The sequence below is a fragment of the Diadema setosum genome, chromosome 4, assembly GCF_964275005.1.
Source record: "Diadema setosum chromosome 4, eeDiaSeto1, whole genome shotgun sequence".
In the NCBI taxonomy this organism is placed as follows: Eukaryota; Metazoa; Echinodermata; class Echinoidea; order Diadematoida; family Diadematidae; genus Diadema; species Diadema setosum.
The window spans coordinates 31,642,966-31,658,460 of record NC_092688.1 but is presented as its reverse complement, the minus strand read 5'-3'; the positions used below and the strand labels follow the sequence as shown (position 1 = coordinate 31,658,460).

At 38.2% G+C, this 15,495-nt stretch overlaps 1 protein-coding gene across 2 annotated transcripts in view; it reads left to right on the top strand.

Moving 5' to 3' along the window:
- The window catches only part of LOC140228019 (mediator of RNA polymerase II transcription subunit 15-like), a 39,971-nt gene that overhangs the window by 4,916 nt on the left and 19,560 nt on the right, over positions 1 to 15,495 (top strand). For both annotated transcript variants that reach the window (XM_072308415.1, XM_072308413.1), the window contains exons 3-8: positions 3,221 to 3,275; positions 6,531 to 6,587; positions 9,869 to 10,018; positions 11,041 to 11,229; positions 13,722 to 13,927; positions 14,672 to 14,770. In XM_072308415.1, the coding sequence (XP_072164516.1) occupies positions 3,221 to 3,275; positions 6,531 to 6,587; positions 9,869 to 10,018; positions 11,041 to 11,229; positions 13,722 to 13,927; positions 14,672 to 14,770 (756 nt within the window). The remainder of the gene's footprint in view (positions 1 to 3,220; positions 3,276 to 6,530; positions 6,588 to 9,868; positions 10,019 to 11,040; positions 11,230 to 13,721; positions 13,928 to 14,671; positions 14,771 to 15,495) is intronic.

Below are 15,495 nucleotides of genomic sequence, written 5' to 3'. Positions count from 1 at the left end.
CAGGCAGGTCAGGAAAATCTTACCATAAAAGCATTGAAATCCAGAGGACTTGTTCAGCTAGGTACACATTGTAAACCCAAACTTCCTGGACTGTAGTGATTCATTTCTTTATTTTATGTACCCATGAAAGCATGTGGGCAAGTACCTTGGTAATTGCCAGCAATACAACAATTCTGCAATGCTACTAAACACTTTTCTGGTGTTTGTCTAAAGGAAATTATGAGACAAGTCACAAAAAAGGTGGGTTTTTTTTTTGTGTGTGTGTGTGTCTGTTAGACACTACTATCAAATAGTGAAAGCCACTCTTAAATTAATTTACTTTGAAAATCGAAGAAAGAAAGAAACAGGAATAAGCAAATATGTATCCCAGTACACACAGATTCTTTCTATGTACAGTATATCTGATTCTAATACTCCCTTTTTTGATATTTAAGAAAATATTGTAAGAGGCTCATGTCAATTCAAACTACCATAGTTCGTGTGAATTGTAATTGTAATCTAGTGCGTTTTAGATTAATATTTCACACTTGAACAAATTGCAAAAATTCATTTGAATCACTGAATTACTAATTAAATGCAAGAGAATGTTAAGTAGAGGGTGACTTTTCTTCTGTTTGTCTCCCTGTAACAAATGAAATTTGTTAAGATCGCAATGGCTGATACTATGTAAATTAACAAAGATGTTGGAAAAAAGGAACCACGGGACTCAAACCTGTCATCTACGTGGTGTACTGCTTTCCGGGCAGCGACACTACCACCAGGCTGTCCCTGGTTGCCGGCAGTGACACAATGAACATGGAACAAATAACCAAGCTCCGAAATTCTGACATTGTTATGTTAAGTAGTCCAAGGCGGATAAGGCATTGATAAATGATAATGAATTAGTAATTACTAGTTATAAACTAAACTAACTACATTCAATCTTTTCATTTTTTAAAAAGAAATAATGGATTTGGCAGAATAATATCATGCACATTAATTACCATGTGGATCATTATCAACATTGTGTGTATGCGTGTAGAATTTTCATCCAGTTCTGAGAGTGCTACACAGGGGGACTTCTGAGTCATTTGTCTGCATGCCTGGTTAGATTTTGCAAACCCCATTGGAGACTTGGAATTGTCAGTTGTGCATTGTATTTGTCTCTCTGTCATTATGGTAGATTAACAGTGGGAAAAATAATGCAGCAGTAATTGTGGCTATATCATGGCAGAAATATATACCTATATGTAGTCAGAATTTGAATTATATTTATGAGAACATGGTGTTAATAAATCCCTTTTGATGTACCACACAACAACAACAAAAGACAACCTTGAAGTTGGCAAAAGATTCAGTCAACAATTGAGAATGTGATGGTTTTGATAGTGTCACCTCCCTCATACTACACTGTACTTCTCACTGACAAGCAGAAAATGTTATAAGAGTGATTGGCCATCTTTGTATGTTAGGAAATGGTGGTTAAGAGCAGGGAAGTGTAATCTCTGTGATTGGGTTGTCTGGAATTAGTCACTATATTGGGACTTTTTTTAATGGACAATGGTAGTGTTCGAGCCAGAAATGATAAAGTGGGATATACTAATGTGTGCTGTCATCATTGTGATATGATTAATTTTGCGACAAAAATAATGTATACATGTGAAAAAGATTTTAGGATGCACTTTCGCTGCATGTACAGTAGCTGTAGGTGGGGTTACCACCAGAGCAGTTCTTGATGAGCTGCTTAGTGCTCTAATGGCAAATGCTATCAATGGAACACCACATTTTTATTTATTTATTTTTTTTTTTTTTTTTGGGGGGGGGGTCTGATTAGTCAACATTATACCATTTGAGAACATTCTAAATCAATTTTTATTTCAGTATAATTTCCAAATGACCCCTGTAATATCTGTGTATCATTCTTGTAAGTTTATGTTTTCCATGACCACGGCAGCTTAAAACTTAAATAGTGGTAATACTCTGCTTTGTTGTTGTTGTTGTTGTTTTTTTTTTCAATGATTTAATCCTTGAAAAACATTTATAGCACTACTACTGCAATCTAGTCTTATTGCGGAAAGTATGATCTCTTTCACTTCTGATTAATATGACCCTTTTCCTGTATAGGATTATTGATGGTAATGTATGAGCCACTTGTATGTTTGTATCATTTGTTGTTGTTGTTTTTGTTTTTGTAGAATGTCCTGCAAAATTAAACTAAAACAAAAACTTTGATACTTCAGGATTATGTGAATCTCCCCTTTCTTTCATGTAGTCAGTCTCATGGCAGAACGTTTAGTGTTTTGTCTATCGGTTATTAATAAATTTGTACATTTGATTTGACTTTGAACCACACACAAGAGCATTCTGCAAAATAAAACTGGATGGAAGCAATGATGTAATGATTATATTAACAATGATTTATAAATACAACAGTGGTCAAAACTCTGTGAGATATACAGTACTTGTATGTCAGATTCATTATTACCTATTGGAAACCTATTGCTTTTTGTATTTGTACCATCCATATGCTACAAATGTCTATGAGGATTACTTTTTAATTCAGTCTAACTTTACATTGCTTGCTTGCATGCAAGCATGTAGTTCTCCCTTCATATTTATGTAATATCTCTTTCTTTGCTTTATGTTCATTCATATACACATCCACATATGCCATGGATTTATACATATATGTATTATAGGCATGCGTATCATACGTTAATTCATATATTATGTACATACAAAATACATAACATTTCACAAACAAAGATAAATGTAAGGACATACAATGTACATTGTGTACACACATTTTAAACATATTATATGGGATTTAAGCATGTTTATCATACAAATGTATTATACATGAATTACATGTACATCAAAGTGCATGCACTTCCCCAGACTGTCTCTCAATCTGTACTACTTCCTTCTCCCCAGCTGTCACCCATCTCCTCCCATGCCCCCGTCCACTCTACCAACGATACTGAGCACTGTCCAGATCCACGTGTCCTCTGCATTTTTCCAGTATGATGCAGGCACCGGGGGGCACGGGTCGGGTTAAGGCGCACATAATGGAGAGTTAATACCATGTACATCCTGTTTGAGTGAGTGCGTGTATCCTTCGCTCAGTAGGCCCAGTTTGGATGTGCTACGTGGTCGGTTTTCCTCTTCCTTCCCTCCTTTTCCTTCCATGTTCATAATTTTGCCGTTCAATGTTTCATTCCACCCACCAAAATTTTTCCAGGATAGCTATCTGGGATTGGTTGCCCGACTCATTCTTCACATGCGAGATAGCAATGGTAAGTACATCACTTGCTTCTCACTTGGTATATTATCTATTTAGTTTTCTATGTGATTGAGTTGTAAACTCATTTAGCTTGTTGCTTCTCTTATAAAAGTGGAGAATAAAGTGCATTTTGGAAACTCAAAGTTGCGTGTACATGAAGTGAATTAGTAGTGTGATAATAGCCGGAGTTAGTGGTAGTATCATGCTTCCATAACAATTGCCACGATTCCAGGAATGTTGCTCTAAGACTTACAGTGGTTCTCACAAAGAAGACATCTGTGGAGGTTACTTTACCTTGAAGTTTTCTGTCTGTAGAGTTACCACAACAGAGTAGTACAAGGTAAATTTTGCATCCTAAATATCATACCCCATGCTGCTGTAGTGTAAGGTTTGCACATGAGTGGTTTGACAGAGTATGGGTACATATTGTATTAAAATTGCCCAACATAGTTTACTGTATCACATCTACTCGACATTAATGAGCTAGCATGTTGCGGTACTTGACTATAATTGGATCGATCCAGAGGAATCCTGTTTGCATTAAAAATCATCTTTTCATCACTACTCTAATACAAAGTGCTATCATACATACAATTTACCTCATTTTACTATATCGTGTCAAGTTTCTCGTGAAAATGCAACTGTAGTAATGCATACATGTACATAGCGCTCTTTCACACAATTGAATTACAATATGAATATGTTTCAATATAGTCTTTGCGATGCCACAGTAGTTTTACTAGGTATTACATGTCAGCGTTTTGTGTGTATTCAGGAAGAGGAAGTACAATTGTATGGAGGCCTCCATGAAAAGTGAGAGTATGATTCAGACATACCTGCAGCATATGCTCATAAATTGTGCATAGAGTGCATTATATGTATTTTTTTTCTCTCTCCTAACTATACTTACAGATAATACAATGTATACTTGGTACTACTGACCATTCTGTGTGCCTGCCTTGCTACCCACCAACAAATTTATGTATAAATTTCATACTCTGCATTTATGCAGTGGCCACAGTTTACTTTACTGCCAATGGTGGTAATGCATAATTTGTATGATTTCATATAAAATATTATACAGTACCATGGCATACTTTTTAAATTTTATTATAAATCCCATAGAATAATTCATATAGGCTGGGAATTGCTTTTCATGGTTCCTTGTGACATGTGAAAGTATGTGTTAAATGGCTACTGTTCCAAATAGTTTCATGTGTTTGAGTCCAATTACACAGAAAGGAGATTGGTATTTTTTTAATATTTTGTCTATATAGATCATTTTCTTTTACAGAGAAATCTGTCCTCTCTCAAAGGCATAATTCAAAATGGTTGAATATTCAGGATTGTATTCCTTTTTGTGTATTTTCTTATATCCAACACTTGTAGCATTAATGTCTTTTTCCATGCACATGTGAAATGAACACAATACAGACTTTAGCCCAGAGAAAATAGTTAAAATGCATGTCAAAATAACACATTGAGAGATGCCATCCAAGTTTGAGGAATCTCATAATGCGAGTATCATACTAACAGTTGGTACATTTCCAATCCATGTCCAAGTTGACTGAACAGTATACATATATGTAAATACATTGTAGAGTAGAAGAAAATGAGTGGTTGAAGTTTCACTGAAATTAAAGATATTAAAAAGAAAGTTAATATATTTTGCAGTTTCACATGTTTTAAAAAAAAAAGTATATTTATGTGCCATGTTCACGTGCCCAACTCAGTCGACACCATGCCAAGTTTACTTGTTTTGCTCAAATGCACAAACCCGCTCAAACCAATTGATAAATGGTAAAAAAAAAAAAAAAGGCCACAGTACTATGAAAGCTTCACTCATGATTCCATTTCTCACACATGTAGATTGCATTGTGTTGCGACTGAATAGTGGTGTTACCTAGGTTGGTTTGTTTGGTGGTTTTTTTTACATGTAAATTCAAAGTTTTCCTAGTGGTTGTTTACACAAAATTATGCCTCCGAGACCTGGGCAGAAATGTCACTACTGGCCATTTGAAAGAAAAATAATCATAGATTTGACATGAGATTTACATCACAGCAAAGCTTGCAATTTTCTCTACAACTTTGCTCTTTGCATGTCTAGCATAGATATTTTTATCAAAAGCTATAAGACTTTGAAAAACAATCTAATGTTTTCCAAAAGCATGCTGTGTGCGTTGCGGTTTCAGAATAATGTAGCACATGGGGTTTAAACCATGGCACATATAAGCCGCGGTAACACTGGCAAAAGATCGCAGAGTATCTCAAAGTTTTCCCGGCGTGACTGCATACTTCTGCAAAACTTTCCGCAAAACTTCCCACTCAAACTCGGTATATTTCTTAATAGGCCCCTGCCAATTTCTCAATCTTTGAACAAAGTGACTGGTAGCAACTGAAAATTTGCGAAGTTTGTCACACGGCAAGTCCACCATCTGTCTGCGGGCAGTGCCTCCGAAGCACGCAGTCATTGTATTGTACAAGTATGTGTACATGCATTTTTTACATGACAGTCACTAGCTGTCAGACGACCCACTCATTCTTCTTTCTTGTGCACGCGTACCACTGCCAGTGTGGACGGAGGGGGAAACTTCATAATGACTTTGCAATCTTAAACTTATGATCTTTTGCCAGTGTGACCACAGCCATAGACTGACTGCTCAGAGATCTTGTTGGCAGTGCCATTTGCAAATTTTTGAAGTTGATAGCATCATCTTTATCATTCCATGCACTAATATGATTTTTTTTTTTTTTGAAAGGGGATAGTTTTGTAACTACAAACTTTTCCCACTTAAGTTCATCATTGCTTCGTTATTACAGAACAGCAGTAATTTTTAGGAAGGATGCAATTTTTTTCCTTTTAATCTCCAATGAAGAAATTCAGTAAAGATGTATGTGTGTGTTGATTTGATACATGTGAGGCAATGACATTATCACTTAATGTAATTTGCATTAATGGTTGTGACTATCACTACTGTGTGAATTCATGTACAAATTTAGATGCCCATAATTTTTTACTTGATATCCACTGTAAATGAAATTTACACAATTTTGTTTGTTTTGTCCTCAGTGACATGAACCATGATCATCATGGCAACCGGAAACATAATGTAAAAGTAGCATTGACAAACAGCTGTACTCTTGAACTTATAGCATGTTGATTACGCTACAGATTTAACCAATTGTTCTACATTAAGAAGAGATTGTTGATTTGCTCGATTTGTATTAACCAAATATATTTAACCCTTTCCGTCTTCTCATGTTGCAGCAAAGGAAAAGGGTCTCACAGGTAGAATGACCCCCAACATGGCCAACCAGCAACAAGGTAAAAAAAAAATAAGGGATTTTTGTTTTCAATATTATCCTTAAAAAAAAAATAATAAAAGTCACTGCAGTTTCTGTGTATCATTAAATGCACATGTGCCATTCTAAGAATATTTTGGCAGGAAGAAATGTTTTTTATGCCTCCGCCACGAAGTGGTGCCGGAGGCATTATGTTTTCGGGTTGTCCGTCCGTCCGTCCGTCCGTCCTTCCGTCCGTCCGTCCGTCCGTCCGTCCGTCCGTCCTTCCGTCCGTCCGTAATGAATTTTGTGGACAAGGTAACTATCAAAACCTGTTGAGGTATCCTAATGAAACTTGGCATGTATGTGTATTAGGGGGTGATGTTGTGCCTATCAACTTTTGGGTGCACATGCTCAAGGTCAAAGGTCAAAAGGTCAAGGTCAAATACATAAAATTTCACTTTTTCCACCATATCTATTGAATGCCTGAAGATATTTTCTTGAAACTTAGTGTATACATGTATTACCCAATTAAGATTCTCTGGTGAAAGTTTGCGTCATGAGGTCAAAGGTCAAAGGTCAAAAGGTCAGGGTCAAATACATGAAATTTCACTATTTTCGCCATATCTATTGAATGCCTGAAGATATTTTCTTGAAACTTAGTGTATACATGTATTACCCAATTAAGATTCTCTGGTGAAAGTTTGGGTCATGAGGTCAAAGGTCAAAAGGTCAAGTAAAAATATCAAAACGTCTTTTTTTCTCCGTGCCTTGGAAAATTGTTCAAGGTATCTTCATGGAACATAGTATATACATGTACTGACTGGAAGTGATTATCTAGAGAATGTAGGGTTCATGGGGTCAAAGGTCAGGGGTCAAAGGTCAAGTGCAACACTTCAAAATTTTACTATTTCCCTCATATTTATGCAATGCCAGCAGGGTTATTATTTTTTTACACTTGGTGAATGCATGTGTAACCTAATAGAAATTCTCTGGAAAGTTTTTTTTGTCTTCTTTTTTTGCCTCAAAGGTCAAAGATCAAGTGAAAGTGCTGAACTAACTTTTTCCTCCATATCTCGAAGTGGCTCAAGTTATCTTGAAACTTAGTACATATTATGCATGTTCTACCTGAAAGTGATTATCTTATGAATTTTAGGGTCAAGGGCCAGATGAAAATGGTAACAATTTACTATTCAATTCAGAAATTGCACTTTTTCTCCACACCTGTACCTTGAAAATTACTCAATGCCTAAATGTATGAATGGGTCAAAGTCAAGTTAAAGTCCTTAAATCCCTAGATACATGCTCTCCTATTCATCCAATTAAACCTAGGTCAAGGAAGGTGAACATTCAACACATTTGTGACAAACTTGTCATTTCAATATTTTGCCAATTTTGTGAAAATGTAATCACACATTGTCCACATGTACTATCTAGACCTATTGGGAAAATCATGCATTATGGCGGAGGCATACCAGTCGCCAAAGCGACATTTCTAGTTTTTTTTGTTTTTTTTTTTGGTTTGTTTTGTTTTTTGATAAATTGAACTGTGCAAATGGACTTGAAGTTTGCATTCATCCCAGTAAATGACACACATTCCAAGGATTAAAAGTAGATTTTTTTTTTTTTTTAAAAAGCAGAATGCTTAGTAAAAAAAAAAAAAAAAAAGGATGTATCAAAGTTTCAATCTGTTAGATGAAATCCTTATGAATGTCAGCATCACAAGCTGGCAAATGGACTATGCGTATTACTTCAGGACATATTTTCAGAAATGGTACCTTTGATATGATTTGTCCGTAGAAAAAAAGAAACAAATGAAGTAACTGCTTTCTAAGAGTCTAGTCGAATGATAGATTTTCAACATGTTTTGAGTTATAATTCACACAGGCTTTAATGAAAGCTCATGAAATGAATAGTTGATGGCAAACATAAAGATAATTCAAGATCGCAAACTTCACTCAGTTACAAATTAAGCACCATTACCCTGAGATTTGAGTTGATAGCACTGGTTTTATATCACAGGAGAGATTTTAGGATCCGCTTAACACCTATGACATTTTCTGGATAAATACATGGTAGAATGCCATTTTGAATACTATTTGGTGAGCACTGACTCTCTCCACTTTCAATAGGAGCTTTTTAAACAGATATTGTGTAATTTTGCCTTGTCCAAAATATTCAGAGATTTTGGTGAATAAGTTGCATTTCCATAAGGCAAGTGATGTCAGCATAGAAGACAGGTTTAATGTATTTTGCAATCATAAGGTATATATACAGTGTGAACATTCCTAATGGCAAGCATACATGTAGTTAACTCTTTAACATACTTTGCTGGCATTTCTCTTGCAATTGAGCACTGTGAATACTGTTCAATTTTCATTACAGCATATAAGTTATTTGATAGTCTCTTCATTTTATCACTCATCGTAACAAATTCTGCGTGTACCTGGTATCTTTACAAGTTTTATCTTTGCAAGGGAGACAAAATGAGGGTATTCTTGAATGTGGAAAAAGGAATGGGTAGGCAAAAGAAAAAAAAATGCAAGTCATTTGATAGATGAGAAATTAACAACCGGCAAAAATTTTGCCTGCTTTAACACAATTTATGCATTGTATATTTCCGCTACTAATAGAAAAATGTAGTACTGATTTCTCATTAAAATCACTGTTCTTGATTAAACATACAACCACTTCTGGATTTGTCTTACTAGTCCTAATTTGAGAAATATACTCATGAAATATATGGGGTATACAGTGTGAACCCTACAGAGAGTCTTGCTTCTTGATTGGTTGACTGGTCATCACATGGCATTCACTAAAATGTACTGTTGCATGAGCATGCAGTAGTTTTGGATAGTGCACCATGACATCACCAGCCAGGTACATTGCTCCAAGTTCTTCATCAAACTTACTGTTTTCCATTTACTTTGCCCTGAGAAAGGGCTGTTCTAATACTCAGGCCTTAGTTTGGACCATGCCTGTCAATGTCCAACGTGTTGTAATTGACAAACTTGGCTTGTTTTCTTTTTCTGCTTTCAAATGTACATGAATGTTTATATATTTTGTATAACATTGATTCATTGTAATGTTGTATTTGTAACAATGAAAATTGTGATATTGGAAATGAAAATATATTTGAATTTGGATTTCCAAAATAATGAATGGTCTTTGTATGTGCAGTGGAATATGGTTTGCACGGGGTGAAAGATGCTATCTTATCTTTAACCTTGTGTGAAAACTCTGACTGCTGCATACTCTTGACCATTTACTGATTGTATCCCTCTATGAATTGTAACTGATATCTGTCCTTCTCGTGGCATGTAGATCCAATGGTAGCCCTGCAGGGACTCACACAAATGGGTCAGACGCAGAATGCTGGCCTCCAGATAACACCCAACCCAGCTCAGATGGTGCCTGGAGTCGGTAACCAAGGCAGCCGGCCGATGATGAGGACTCAGATGGGACAGCCTCAAGGTATTTTGTTACTCTCATCAGTCTATGAGCCCTTTTGGACTGTCACAAGAAGCTATTTGAAAACATCAGATGCATTATTGTGTGTGAAAGCAAACTTGAAGTTTATTTTCTCACTGATGCTTTTCTCATATCCATTAGTGGTTCAAAAATGTCCAAACATTGTGTATGTAAGGCTACTTATTTTCTAGAAAAGCGAACATTAATGGAGTATGGGCAGACAAAAGGGTCAAAATTAACATGACATCAAATGATCAAAGAGTCAGTGTAGCTATAATTAGTTCACAGTTATTTCATCATGTTTGGATTTTGCTTCTCTGTTTGACATGCAAGACAGACTGTGAACCAAGTTACAAGATGTACTGTTTTACTAGATGAAAACAGAATGTCCCCTCTGACTCCATTGTTCATACAACTTCACTACATTGTGAAAAACTGTGCTGGGCGCATGTGCCTGTGAAATGACTGGGTGCATCACATTATTCTTGAATGATGTGTGGAGTGCTGCATGTGAATACACATGTGCTGAACCTATCTCTGATGATAATGGAATGACAATCAGGAATACTTCCTAACAAGAGCCACATAATCCCACGAAGTTCTCTAGCAGCGCTTTATCAGATTTGGAATACTGTGATTTCACCTGTCCTGGCTTTTTAACAAAGTTTACAAATTTGCACATCTCAGTATGTTGCAAAGTTGAGAAAAAATGAAAGTTGATTTTGGTTGCTGAGTTAGGTTGACAAAGGCAGAAGGTACTAGGTACCTCTTGACTCATTTAAGATGAATCTTGAGACTTCTAATGGAAAGAGAACAAGTCATTATTTGCTATTATTAGTAGTAGAAGCAGTAGTAGCAGTACAAGTTGTATTAGTAGTGATAAGTATTGGTAATATCATAATTGATATGGATGGCCCAAATTGATAGGACTTTGGGTGCAGTCCTGCTGATGAATAAAAAAACAGGAGACATGGGAATCATGCTTGAGTTTATTGTTTATGTTTGTTGGTTGACCTATTTTTCAGGGGGGATGTCCATGGACCAGCGGCAGCAGCAGATGGCCCAGAAGCTGCAGAAGCTGATGACGGCCACCAGCCAGCCAGGGGCCATGCCAGGAGCCAACATGCCCCAAGGTGTACCCCAGGGTGTGCCCCAGCCAGCGCCCCAGTCACAGCCCTCCCAGATGCCCCACTACCAGGGAGCAGCCACAGCAGGTACAGTATGACCCTCATCGCCCATCTCTTTCCCCCTTGCCACACCCACCCTCACTCATTTCCTTCTCCCTCCTCACACCATTCTCACACATCCCCTTCTCCTTCCACTCACCCACCATCACCCATTCCCTTCTCCCCCCCCCCCCATAACCACCCTCACTACCCTCACTACCAGGGTGCAACCACAGCAGATGCATGACTCCCATCACCCACCTGTTCCCCCCCCCCCCTCACTAAACCTACCTTACCAATTCCCTCCCCCTTGCCACATCCACCCTCACCCATTTCCTCTCCCTTGCCACACCCACCCTCACCCATTCCCTCCCCCTTGCCACACCCACCCTTACCCAATCCCTCCCCCGTGCCACACTCACCCATTCCCTCCCCCTTGCCACACCAACCCCCACCCATTCACTTCCTCTTGCAACACCAACTCTCTCCTGTTCCTTTCCCCTTGCTCCTTTAGCCATGCAATCATCCATATTTTGGGCTGGATCAACTGCAATTCTCAATAGTTTCTATCTGCTTCCTTCTTTCTCTGTCTTTTCTTTCTTTTTATCTGTTTGTCTGTTTCCTTTTCTTTCAGTGTTCTAATCAACTGGGCATTTTTAGTCAACTTCATGTGGTTTAATTAGAGCTCCATAAAAATCTTTAACACACTCAGAATTGGCATTTTTCTTTGGCCTAAGTCAAAGATCGCAACATGTTTGGCCTATTCTTTTTTCTTTTTCATTATACCCCCGCCAAACGAAGTTTGAAGGGGGTTATTTTCATTTCATTTCGTTTATTTCATTTCCAACAATGCAAAACATTTTCATTCACAAAATAACACAATATCAATACGATGTAGTAACAAAGAAAAATATGTGAAGTTAACAATACTACACATCACAAAAGCAAATGAAAACTGAATTAAAATTAGAGTTGCAGGAAATGGAGGAGACATGCTGAAAAGCTTTTTGTCCCCGCCGAACGAGTTCGAGCAGGGGACTATGAAACGGGCTCCGTACGTGTGTGTGTCCGTGTGTCCGTCCGTCCGTCCGTGCGTCCGTCCGTGTGTCCGTCCGTGCGTCCGTGTGTGCGTCCGTGTGTGATCAAAATCTTCAATTTGCTACTTCTCTGTCATTTATGAGCCAATTTTGATTCTGTTTGCTTTATATGATAGCACTACATGGGAGCTTTAAAACTTCTACACAGAATTTCAGTCGTGACCTTTGACCTTGACCTTTGACCTACATTGTACATTTTGCTACAAAATGCTACTCCTTCGCCATTTCTAACCCGATTTTGATTCCGTTTGCTTTATATGATGGCACTAGGTGAGGGCTTCAAAACTTCTACACAGAATTTTGACCTTTGACTTCTTTGACCTTTGACCTTGATTTTTGACCTATATTGTACATTTTGCTACAAAATGCTACTCCTTCGCCATTTCTAACCCGATTTCGATTCAGTTTGCTTTATGTGATGGCACTAGGTGAGGGCTTCAAAACTCCTACACAGAATTTTGACCTTTGCCTTCTTTGACCTTTGACCTTGATTTTTGACCTATATTGTACAATTTGCTACAAAATGCTACTCCTTCGCCATTTCTAACCCGATTTCGATTCCGTTTCTTTATGTGATGGCACTAGGTGAGGGCTTCAAAACTTCTACACAGAATTTTGACCTTTGCCTTCTTTGACCTTTGACCTTGATTTTTGACCTGTATTGTACATTGGCTACAAAATGCTACTCCTTCGCCGTTTCTAACCCGATTTTGATTCCGTTTGCTTTATGTGATGGCACTAGGTGAGGGCTTCAAAACTTTACACAGAATTTTGACCTTTGCCTTCTTTGACCTTTGACCTTGATTTTTGACCTGTATTGTACATTGGCTATAAAATGCTACTCCTTCGCCATTTCTAACCCGATTTTGATTCCGTTTGCTTTATGTGATGGCACTAGGTGAGGGCTTCAAAACTTTTACACAGAATTTTGACCTTTGACTTCTTTGACCTTTGACCTTGATTTTTTACCTATATTGCACATTTTGCTACAAAATGCTACTTCCGGCGGGGACATATATTACGCACCGCGTAATTTCTACTTTTCCTTGTTCATTTTGCCCCTGTGATTTGCTTTATATTAGGATGATTTTGTTTGTACCTTTGCATGTGAAATGAAATCCACCTTTAGTTATGAATGAAATGAAATCCACCTAATCAATGAATGTGATGTACAGAATTGAAGCATATGATTTGTGAAAGTTGGCATTAATATCTAGAAAGAATAAATAGTTTGATATCAGTAAGTAATCTAACATGTCATCCTGTTTGGACTTCAAAATATCCATCAATCACATTGCCATTGTCAGGAAAGGAGAACAAAATATGAATTTTCTATGAATGTGTGGGGAATCAGAGCTTTCTTTTTCAATAACTTGTTTTGACGTGATATATCCCATGCACACATTCACATGACTTACAAAGAATTGATTATTTGCTTTTCAGGCATGCAGCCAGGTGGATTCCAGGGACCGGGAGGAGGAGCAAACACCATGACCCCCCAGCCCCAGCCAGGGATGCCAGGGGCACCCGCCCAGGCTGGGGGGCAGCAGATACACATGGCTCCGGGCCAGATGGGCATGCAGCAGCCGGGCCTTATGCAGCAGCCTGGTCTCATGCAGCAGATGCCCAGGGCCCAGCAAAACTTCCCAGTGAGACGATTTCCCCCAGATGATTTTGGATTTGTGTCATTCATACTGTTTGTTTGTTTGTTGATTTTGTTTGTTTATATATATTTGCAGTCATTTTCATCACTGAATTGTCTCTGCTTGAATGGTTGCTATAAGCCTGTAGGCAGGGCTCACCACTAACACTTTTCTCTGAAGGCCCGTTTGGGCCACAAAAGTCCTTGAATTTGAAATTTTTGTGGCCCATAAAAGAAATGTAGGGGCTCGAAATAAAAGAAACATATAACATTTCATTTAGAATTTTAGCTGCCCAATCAGGCCACCGAAAGATAACCTTTTGGGAAATTTGGTGGCCAGACATCAATTTTTAATGGTCTCGCGCCAACGGGCCATGGCTTATGTGGTGCCGTGCTGTGGGTGACCCATTTGAGACTTTATAGAGGTAAAACTTCAATTGAGGATCAGAATTGAGGGGAGGGAAGGACTGTGTATTATTCAGCAAATCAATATGTGCATCTTTCTGATTAGACATGCAAATAGAGCTTTAGCCAACTTGACAAGACTCATACAGCACCTTGGGCAATAGAATTTGAAAGACTGAAATTTAGAGGGTGAAATTTATAAATTTTGCTTGGAAAAGGATTCCTATTCATACTTCTCACTTTTAAGAGCTATCCTGTGAAATGCAAATATGATCACTATCTAGATGTCAGTACATTAAGGTCTGCCATTGGTAATTGTTAGTACAATTTTCCAATCGTTCCACAGAACCAGATGGTGATGCAGGCGCAGAACCCCCAGAGCCAGATGCCGCCCCGCCCACAGGTGGCCAGAACCTTCTCGGGGCAGCCCACCCCGCCCCCTCAGGTAAGGCTCCTATGCCATGACACACCTACTTCCTACATGTACATTTGTATCTGACCAGTGACCACTCTGTCTGTACTCACTGCTCCCCTCCCCTCATTCACTCAACCTCCTCCCCCTCTTCTTCTCCCCCCCCCCCCCCCCCCCCTTCCTTCTGTGCCCTCTCCCCACCTCTCTACTTTCCCCTTTCTCTTTTCAATGGCCATTCTGTATGAGGCTTTTTCCTGGTCATCACATACATTGTCCATGCATTAGACTTGGGCAGTAGCATATATGCATAATATTATTTTGTCCATTTATTTCTTCTCTCGTATCTTTTTTTTTTTTCCCCTCCAAGAAATGTCCCAAAAGTCACAGAACCACCACCATCAAAACTGTGATGATAATCAAGCCCTGTTCATGCCCATGATGATAATGCTGCAATGCATGATTCTCCAAAACAAAGCCATGACCAGACTGTGGTCAGTACTTTACTTCTTTAAACCACTACAGTATTTGGCACTGCTTACGTATGGTTTGGGATTGCATTGTTGAGGCAACAAATTAAAACACATCCATGCATAGAGTGCTCTCAAAACAAAACACAGTTTTATGACGTATATACTTACGTTGTCAAGATGTATACATAAAACTAAAACTACAGAAATATATATTCCTATGAAGGCTCAGCACAGAGGAATGTGGTAATTTCAGATCCCCTGATGTCCTCTCACCTATCATACCCCATA